The sequence below is a fragment of the Canis lupus genome, chromosome 36, assembly GCF_048164855.1.
Source record: "Canis lupus baileyi chromosome 36, mCanLup2.hap1, whole genome shotgun sequence".
In the NCBI taxonomy this organism is placed as follows: domain Eukaryota; kingdom Metazoa; phylum Chordata; class Mammalia; order Carnivora; family Canidae; genus Canis; species Canis lupus.
Window position 1 is genome coordinate 7,864,294 of NC_132873.1, and position 10,236 is coordinate 7,874,529.

Sequence of the window (10,236 nt, forward strand, 5' to 3'; positions counted from 1 at the left end):
TGACAAGCTTTGCTGGATAAATTATTCTTGGCTGCATGTTTTTCTCCTTTAGCACCCTGAATATATCATGGCAGTCCTTTCTGGCCTACCAGGTCTCTGCGGATAGGTCTGCTGCCAGCCTATCTGGGTTTAGGTTTTATTTGCTGTTTTTCTCCAGCTCCTTTAGGTATAAGGTTAGGAAGTGTATTTAAGACCTTTCTTGTCCTTGAGAAAGGTTTGTATTGCTATATCCTTCCCTCTTAGGACTGCCTTTGCTGCATCCCAAAGGTTTTGAACAGTTGTGTTTTTATTTCCATTTGTTACCATGAATTTTTAAAATTCTTCTTTAATTTCCTGCTTGACCCATTCATTTTCCAGTAGGATGCTTTTTAGCCTCCATGTCTATAAGCCTAAACCCAGCAGGAGAAGAAAGTTGATAAAGATTAGAGTAGAAATCAATGAAATGGAAACCAAAAGAACAGTAGAACAGATCAATGAAACTAGGAGATGGTTCTTTGAAAGAATTAATAAGATTGATTAACCCCTAGCCAGACTTACCAAAAAGGAAAGAGAAAGAACTCAAATAAATGAAATCACGAATAAAAGAGGACAGATCATGACCAACAGTGAGAAAATACAATTTTAAGAACATATAATGAGCAACGATATGCCAACAAATCAGGCAATCTGGAAGAAATGGATGCATTCCTAGAGATGTATAAACTACCAAAACTGAAACAGGGAAAAATAGAAAACCTGAACAGACCCATAATCAAGAAAATTGAAGCAGTCATCGAAAACCTCCCAACAAGGGTCCAGGGCCAGATGGCTTCCAAGGAGAATCTGACCAAATATTTATTTATTTATTTTATTTTTTTAAATTTTTTTTTTATTTATTTATGATAGTCACAGAGAGAGAGAGAGAGGCAGAGACATAGGCAGAGGGAGAAGCAGGCTCCATGCACCGGGAGCCCGACATGGGATTCGATCCCGGGTCTCCAGGATCGCGCCCTGGGCCAAAGGCAGGCGCTAAACCGCTGCGCCACCCAGGGATCCCCCTGACCAAATATTTAAAGGAGAATTAATACCTATTCTTCTGAAGCTGTTTAAAAAAATAGAAATGGAAGGAAAACTTCCAAATTCTTTCTATGTGGCCAGCAATACCTTGATCCCAAAACCAAAGACCCCATCAAAAAAGAGAATTACGGATCAACATCCCTGATGAACACGGATGTCAAAATTCTCACCAAGATACTAGCCAATAGGATCCAACAGTACATTAAAAGGATTATTCACCATGACCAAGTGGGATTTATTCCTGGGCTGCAAGGGTGGTTCAAGTATCCCGGTATGAATAACCATAGTATGTTAGTCATTCAAGTTAAAAATGGTCTTTCATGAAGAGAGTGACTAGTTCAACTAGTTCAACTGTTAGACTTCGCTATGGAGCAGAAAAGCTAATGTGTAGTTCCCACTTGATAACACAGTATATTAAAGGATACTGCTAGCCTTTAATCATGTTTACTGATTGATACAACTCTTGTGAATGGCTTGGTGCCTCAAATCCATCCATCAAATGGATTTTGTTAAAATGAAAGTTAAGGAGAACCTATCTGAAGATAGTACGATAGTGCCTCGTTAATTTGGTAATCATAAAAATTGTATTAGTTCAGTTTAGCTCCGCGTTGAGCTCCCAAAGCAAATCAGGCATCATGAATATTTATCTTTTACCTAGCACATGGTTTCGGTTCAGTTCAGTATCATTTAATGGTGCCTGGTCTGTGGACAAAATGCTGTAGCAGGAGCTGGGTGATGCAACATTTTAAGGGGAGAGATGGATGAAGATCCTTCATTCTATGAACATGTATTAAGTACTTATTTTTATCCTAAATACAGGAGGCCATCAGTCAATCTTTCAAACAAAATTCAGCACAAAGCCACATTTATTGCAGGTCAGGCACAGTCTCTTTGAACAGAGCAAACTAGAACTCTTTCTCTTTTGGTGGGGGCAAGTGTGGTTTTAGGGGTCTGGAAGTCATGGTTATGGGGACGAGAGGGTTCTTGTTTGGCTGGCATCAGAAAGGAGCTTTTTGGGGTGAGTTGTCATTGATTGATTATACAGGCTAATATAAATCAGTCCTGGTGGTTACTTTTGATCATAGCTCAGAACTATCTGTCCCTTCTCAGGGCTGGGGGAAGTTTTCAATGATTAACTACCTGCACTAGGGATGCATGGGTGGCCCAGCAGTTGAGCATCTACCTTTGGCTCAGGGCCTGATTCTGGAGTCCCGGGATCGAGTCCCACGTTGGGCTCCCCGCAGGGAGCCTGCTTCTACCTCTGCCTGTGTCTCTGCCTCTATCTGTGTGTCTCTCATGAATAAATACATAAAGTCTTTTTAAAAAAAATTATCTGCACTACTGCTGTCCAGTAGAAATATCGTAATAGTTACATAGGTAATTCTAAGGTAACTAGTATCCGCATTAAGAAAAGTAAAAAGAAATGAAATGAAGATTGTGATAGTAATTTAATATACAATAGATAATAATATAAATAATTATATATTATTATTAATAAGGTTTTACTCAATCCAATATATCTAAACATCATTTTACGTTCTGTAGACTTTGCGTTCTTCTCTCCATACCAGTTCTGCAAAACCTAGTGTGTATTTTGTGCTTACAGCACATGTCAATTCAGAGTAACCACGCGGGCTATTTCAGGGACAAGAACAGAAAAGGCACAGGATGGTGTGGACAAGTGGGTTATGGTGGGCAACAATAGATGGGAGGAGCTGGGCTGTCAGGAAGAAGCAAGCCATGTGTTCACCTGGCTTATTCACATTGTGTGGCTTATTTGACCCTATATAATAATAATAAATTATATTAATATAATATATTATATATTATAATAATAATGTTCCTTCACCTCCTGCCATGCTAGTCACGTTTTTTAATGGTTCTCAGATAGAAAAAGGCATTTATTTGTCCATGTGCTGTCAGGTTGTGGTGCACACCGACTTCAGGACTCATGTTACAGTTGTGTTTCCAGATGTGTTTCCTTGGGCGGGGAGGCAGCCCCCGGTGGGGAGCCTCTGCTTTTCTGTATGCACATGTGTGCTTCTGTTTCCAGATCTCCTCGGTGGTCTGCTTCCTGCTGTCTCCTGCAGCTTCCTTCATCACTGGACAGTTGGTGAACGTGGACGGGGGCCAGTCTCTGTATACGCACATATTCGACGTACCAGGTGAGCCCTCAAGAGATGCGCCATCACTAACTGTCTGCCCTTGCAGGTGCAGGTGCTTAATTTCTTAAGCAGTTACGTGTAAATGATTAGGGTTGACTCTCATGGCACATCAAAAATGTACAAAATGTTTATCTTCCTGATAGGATCTTTAAAGGAAATGTTCCCAGTCGAAGAAAACATCTAAGTATTTTTTATCGTAGTACATTGCTTTATATATTTTAAAAATTGCCTGTGTGTGCAGAGGTTGGTGGAATTTTAACCTTGAAAAATATACTCGATATGATATATGTATAAGGAGGAGATAGAAGAGGCAAAAGGTTGCTGTATTTTTAAGATTTAATTCCTTCTTTTTCCTTTAATAAGTGGCTTGTATATCTGAGCAGAAGAATCAGACCTATTAGGTGGGTGGGGTCCACGGTACTATTTTACGTGATCTTTGGGATATATATATTGAGTGAGACCATATGATTTTGCTGTATTCAACTATATTTAATATACAAAAGCAGTAGTTTTAGAAGGCTCAACCAGGGACACCTGGGTGGCTTAGTGGTTGAGCACCTGCCTTGGGCTCAGGGCACCATCCCAGGGTCCTGGGGTCGAGTCCCACACCGGGCTCCCTGCAGGGAGTCTGCTTCTCCCTCTGCCTGTGTCTCTGCCTCTCTCTCTCTGTGTCTCTCATGAGTAAATAAATAAAATCTTAAAAAAAAAAAAAGGTTCAACCAGATATAGATGTTGCATACAAATATAAAATTCAGAAGTATTTTCACTGTTGCTAAGGAGTGTTAAGTGGCTACTAGCAAATTAAAATGTAGCTGATGTAATGCATGTATATATTTTTTTAAGATTTATTTATTTCAGTGAGAGAGAGAGTACATGCACATGCAGGGGAGGGGGCAGAGGGAGAGGGAGAGAGAGTCTCCAGCAGACTCTGTACTGAGTGTGGAGTCCGACAAGGGGCTCGATCTCACTATCCTGACATCAGACCTGAACTGAAACCAAGGGCCTAGTCGGACACCGAACTGACTGTGCCACCCAGGTACCCCACATGTGTATTTTAATTTCATAGCAGGGACCTAGGTTCCTCTTCCACAGAAGAGTACTAACAATCTACACAAGGCTTCAGACCTTCTTTGCATTAATAAGTGATTAGTATGGGACTTCAACATTATTTATTATTTCCCCCTCCCATCTATATTTCTTTACTAATAACATCAGTGTGGTAATGTGCATAAGATATCGTGGTTTTAAGGCTCGTGTTTTGAAAAACAGAAATGCCGACCTGTTATGCAGTAGTTTTCAGATAGTATTTAAAGTGGCCAGGGCGGGAGGGTATTTGTCACTTTTCTTTTAGAAAGGGAAAGTAACCCCAGGTGGCTGCTTCTCCAGGCCTCCAGTGAAATAATTTTCTTTTGTAATTCCAACACTTTTGTTTTTTAAGATTTTATTTAGTTGAGAGAGTGAGCACAGGAGGAGGGGCAGGAGAGAGAATCGCAAGCAGACTCCATGCTGAGCTCAGAGCTGGATGTGGGGGCTCCCTCTCACCACCTTGTGATCATGACCTGAGCTGAAACCAAGAGCCAGAAGCTTAACAGACTGCACCTCGTAGATGTCCAAAACACTGTATTTATTAGCGTAAAAATATTTTTTAAGTTTTTGGCAAAATCAGCTGCAGCAATTTTTCTTTTTTTTTAAGTTATTTCTACCTCTTTTTTTTTTTTTAAGATTTTATATTTATTTACTCATGAGAGACACAGAGAGAGAGAGGCAGAGACACAGGCAGAGGGAGAAGCAGGCTCCATGCAGGGAGCCCGATATGGGACTCAATCCCGGGACTCCAGGATCACACCCTGGGCTGAAGGCAGGCATTAAACCGCTGCGCCACCCAGGGATCCCTACAGCAATTTTTCAAGAATATACTTCCCCGAAACAACGAGTGGAAATAGGGAGCCTTTCTGTCCTGTGTTTTCTTTAAGATTGCCAGCTCTGGAGTGACAAGGCCTGGGGTGGAAGCCCCACTCGACTCTTACTAGCTGTGTGATCTTGGGAAAATTAATTTCTGTAGCCTTCCGATTTCTTTTCTGCAAAGTGTGGTCACTTACAGCATTTTCTGAGTAAACAGTTGGGAGTATTTAATTAGATAATGCACATTTAAAGCCCTGTATCAGATACGATGCTTTTAGCTGCAGCTCACACTGGCCTAAGCAGGAAGGGCATTTATTGGCCCACAGCACTGAACAGCAAACAGAATCATCTGCTCATTGAGCTCATCAGGACAATTTTTTTTTTTCTGTAGTGTTGGCTTTATCTTAAGATGGACTCTGCTGGTTGCAGGATGGCTGCCTGCCACCCTGAAAGCCCCTCGCTTCTTTGTTCACAGGCAGCTGGACAGAGAGAGGGGAGGGGAATGACTTTGTTACAGCATTTCTAGCAGAGTTCTGAGACCTACTCTGTTTTGGACAAGCTTATGTGAGTGGCCACCCTCACCCAGGGGGATGGCGTGCCCTGATTGACTTAGCTCAGTTGGTGATCTAAGTGGGGCCACTTTCCAGAACCTCATGGATTCCCAAGTAGAAGTGGAAGCTTACTTGGAAAGAGAGGATGAGGGACTAGATGCTGGGCAGGCAACTATGTGTGCCCGGTACAAAGTACACACGTGGTTTTCAAGTCATCCTGGTTACTAAGGACGTGGTATGTATTGAGTGGCTGCAGTATGCCAAGTGCTCTACATAGGCTGTCACGTTTAATCTTCACAACTTTAGAAGACAAGTGTCTGCAATCGATGAGGAAACAGGCTCAGGAAGAGGAACGTCTCCAAATTTGAAAAAGCCAGTGCATGGCAGGGCTGGGATTCAAAACCGGGATTTTCTCAAGACCTTTGCCAGTTGTCCTAATGATTTCTTTTTCTTGCTGAGAAAAGGGGTAAGCCAGGGAAAATAAGGGGGTTTGCTGGAAACTAAGGGGACTAAGGAGGGTTATAGGTTTGCGCTTGACATGAAGTTTTCCACTTCCTTAACAGATCATGACAACTGGCCTGATGGAGCAGGGGACATATCCTTTGTCAAACATTTGAAGAATACTTTCAAGAGTAAAAGCAAGCTCTAAGCTAAGGAAACTATAGAGGTATCTCTGGTCTCCAAATGCCTTAATATATCAAGAATGCACCTTGGTACTTTACGGGAGCTAATAATTTGTATGCAGCAATCACTATCTGCCTTTTTAACGTTATCAAATTGTACTTATGCAAAAACTATTCCCAAAATAAGTGCATTTTTAAGCCCCAACCAACACCATGTGATTAAAGATTTCTTTTTTAGGAATGGTGCTTAGCATACATTGTGATTGTGCCTTTTATTTCTAAGAAAAATTTTGAAAATTTCAAAAAAAATTTGAAAATGATATTTTTCAAAAAGATATTTGAAAAAAAATTTGAAAAATGAAACAATTTCAAATTGATAATAGAGGTATCATGATCTCCCAAAAGGTTTTAGTATTTAATTGTAGAGGTGGGAAGTAAATCTAAATTGTGGCATCATGATGATTCTTCAAACTAAAAATATACAGTGACTCATATTTCATAGTAGATATCATGCTTTTGGATCCATAAAACTTTATGGTAATTATCAATGTGTGATTTGTTTTGTTCACAAAATCAACTTCGTATAAGCCTCTTAATTCAAAAGAAAAATGAAGTTATATGTAGTATTTCTTGGTAGTACTTGATTTGTGTCTTAAGTTCCAATATAAAGTATTCCCTTTTCTTTTTCTTTTTTAATAAATTTATTTTTTATTGGTGTTCAATTTACCAAAAGTATTCCCTTTTCTTCATGTTTCTTTTTTGTATGCAAAACAATTGTTAAATGTCATGCAAATGTATTAGGCTTCAGTATTCTGCTTTCAACTGATTTTTTTTGGGCAATGATCCTGACTTCTGAGATGCCATTTATAAATTATGTACATTCATCTTTTTATTAAACCTCTTTCAATTGACTTATTCCCTCTTGACGTCGAGTATTTTCTTTTCTTTATCAATAATTCTCAGTGCAACGTAAAGATCTCCCTTGACTTCTAAAGGGTTATCTCCTGATAAACCCATTGTTAGTTGATAATATTGTCAAGTCAAAAATGCATTAATACACCCAACTTAGTGAACATCAGTGGCTTAGCCTAGTCTCCCTTAAACATGCCCAGAACACTCGGGCAAGATCATCTCATGCAGACTATGTGGTATTCAAGTGTTCACTGTAATTTATTGAGTACTGTGCTCAAAGTGAAAACCAGAATGGCGTATGGGTGCAGAGGGGTTGTCAGTGTCTTGGTTATTTTCCCCCTTGAGTGTGTGGCTGACTGGGAGCTACGGCTGTCTGCCACTGCCCAACATCAGGAGAGAGAGACTGTGTCCTGCACATCACCAGCCTGGGATAAATTCAAAATTTGAAATACTGTTTCTACTGAAAACCTACCACTTTCACACCATAGTAAAGTTGAAATATCATGAAGCAAACCATCATTAACTTGACAACAGCTGTATCTAATTCCCTATTCTCTGGGAAGGGACCCACAAATCTGCCATTTTACCAGGCTCCCACCTAGGCCCAGGACCAGGGTGAGGCAAAGGAGATGCCTACGGAGCAGCATTAAAGAGACGCTCGCTCTTGGATCTGCCCAAGTGCAGCGTCACAGTACACACTCAGCTGTACATTTGGTGTCCATGCTATTAGTGGAGGAAGATCAGAAATCTTTTCCTTCTAGACAACACGTTACAATGGCCTCTGGACATGATATTACCATAGTTGTTAAGAATTACAAGCCACGTTAGAGAGCAGACAAGCCCCAATGCAGGTTGGTGTGGAAGATGGAAGAGACAGGGCAGGGCTTGCTTTTCAGATTACCTCACGCTGATGACTGCAGGCAGCCCTATAAATCTCCAGTGTTGTCCTTGTTTACTTCTACCGAAGGCATGGAGGCCACCCCTCGTAACATGAGACTTAGCTACATCTTATTAGATCTTCCCTTTAGACCAATTATTGGACAGCTGATCATCATCTGTATTCTAGAATCATAAGTCTACTCCCCAGGACTTCTACACATTTCATGATAGTGTCCTGTAGGGAATGTTCTTTTGCTACTACATGTACTAAATTTTTCTGTGGACTAAATATTTCTGAATAAACTTAATCGCTCGATAATTTTGAGGCCCTGTGTGGTCAGCATTATGGTAGGAATTAGGTGTGAGGTACTGGGAAGAAAAAAAAAAACCACGGACCTTGCCCCCACAGAGCTTACAAGAGCAAGAGAGAGAAACATGAGTCAAGCCACACACAAATTTAAACCTCCCAAATCTTCTAGGTGCCCTAAAGGGGTGCACCCCTTTAGATCATGGTGCAAAAGGCGTATAACAGAAAGAAAAAAACATCTAGAGGAAAAAAAAAACAATTCTAATCATCAATCGTGTTAAAAGAGTTTGTTGAGAAGACGACCTTTGTGGATGTTATCTCTCCCCCGCACACACTGCTCTTTTCATTCATGGCCTGTGCTAGTTGAGGTCCTCTGGGAAGCAGGTGGCAAGATGGCATGAGGTGTGCATGAGACTTGGGGAATGTGCCTGCAGAAGGTGGAGGGCAGGGAGCCCAGGAAGTCAGCAGCAGCCTTCAGACTGTGGAGCCAGGCTGACGGTTGTAAAAGAGAGAAAAGGACAGGAGTAGGCAGGAAGCATCTCAGCTTGCAGCAAAGGCTTGCAGCCTTCTTAGGCCAGATTTGTTGCATGTGAGCCTTCACAGTGGGGGGCAGAGGGGTCCCAGGAGACGCCTGGAAGGTTCTCTGGGTTCCACATGTGCACTCCTTGTCCTCACTGTACAAAAGTGGCTCTGCTCCTCCTGCTGGTGAGGGCAACTCCTTTTTTTTCACCAGCTAGTGCCTGAATATAGCAGGCCAATGTGCCCTGGGATCGACCACAGTTCGTAGCACAGTGGGACCTTATTGTGTCCCCTGGCGAGGGTTGCCTCCTTTGGGACCATGACTTCCAGTGCTGCAGAATCCAGAAACGGATGGGAAGTGGTAAGTAGAACCACTCCCTCTTACTCATTGGTTCCCAGAAATGGTCCCAAAGCCTTTGGGGAAACGCATCCTGAAAGATGGTACTCCATCCTTTCAGAAGCTTGCTGGCACGTCATGTGTGCGTTGGTTGTCCTAGTCCTTTGTGAGGCTGGCTGCTTCTAGAAGCACAGTGTGTGAGATACAATCAAGGTTTCATGGTCAGGGACCCACTCGCCCACCTTTAACTGGGAAGTGAGTCACCTGATTGGATGCTGTTGTGTGGGATTCTGTGCCTTGGATCAGACTTTTTTTTTTTTTTTAAGATTTTATCTATTTATTCATGAGAGACACACAGAGAGAGAGGCAGAGACACAGGCAGAAGGAGAAGCAAGCTCCGTGCAGGGAGCCCAACGTGGGACTCGATCCCAGGGCTCCAGGATCACACCCTGGGCTGAAGGCAGATGCTCAACCGCTGAGCCCCCCAGGCATCCCAAGAATGGCCAATTCTTACCTGGAATAGGTATCTGTCACTATGAGCTAGCTAGCTAGCACAGGGGATGGGAGTAATGAGAGACTGGCTAGTGGGAAGTAAGGAGAACTGTAAAGAATATGCGAATAGGGGCACCTGGCTGGCTTAGTTGATAGAGCATGCAAGTCTTGATCTCAGAATGGTAAGTTTGAGCCCCACATTGGGCATAGAGATTACTTTAAAAAAAGAGAGAGAGAGAGAATATGGGAATAGCAGATAAAGGGCAGCTCCTGAGCTGAGATGGCAATTAATAATTACATTCCCCAAGGCCCAAGCGGTGCATCTCTGGGCTGCCACGTGCCTATATCCCACGACTGTAAGACAGTTACCGTTGGCCCCTTTTACTTCCAGTGCTACCCCAAGGCTTGGCTCAAAGAAGGGTACCCTGTGGACTAACTGTGGAACACCAGCCTACCTGGACACTGCCTTCTTGGGAAGCCGAGACCTGGCTGC

The 10,236-nt window shown here is 42.2% G+C and overlaps 1 protein-coding gene across 2 annotated transcripts in view; it reads left to right on the top strand.

The window, feature by feature from the left end:
- The window catches only part of PECR (peroxisomal trans-2-enoyl-CoA reductase), a 29,901-nt gene extending 22,693 nt beyond the window's left edge, over nucleotides 1-7,208 (top strand). The window contains exons 7-8 of one of the 2 annotated variants that reach the window (XM_072813572.1): nucleotides 3,110-3,221; nucleotides 6,238-7,208. In XM_072813572.1, the coding sequence (XP_072669673.1) occupies nucleotides 3,110-3,221; nucleotides 6,238-6,323 (198 nt within the window). In that variant the 3' untranslated portion in view covers nucleotides 6,324-7,208. Of the gene's footprint in view, nucleotides 1-3,109; nucleotides 3,222-6,237 lie in introns of those variants that run through there. The other variant, XR_012025161.1, reaches the window with a different exon arrangement.
- The last annotated feature ends 3,028 nt before the right edge of the window (nucleotides 7,209-10,236 follow it).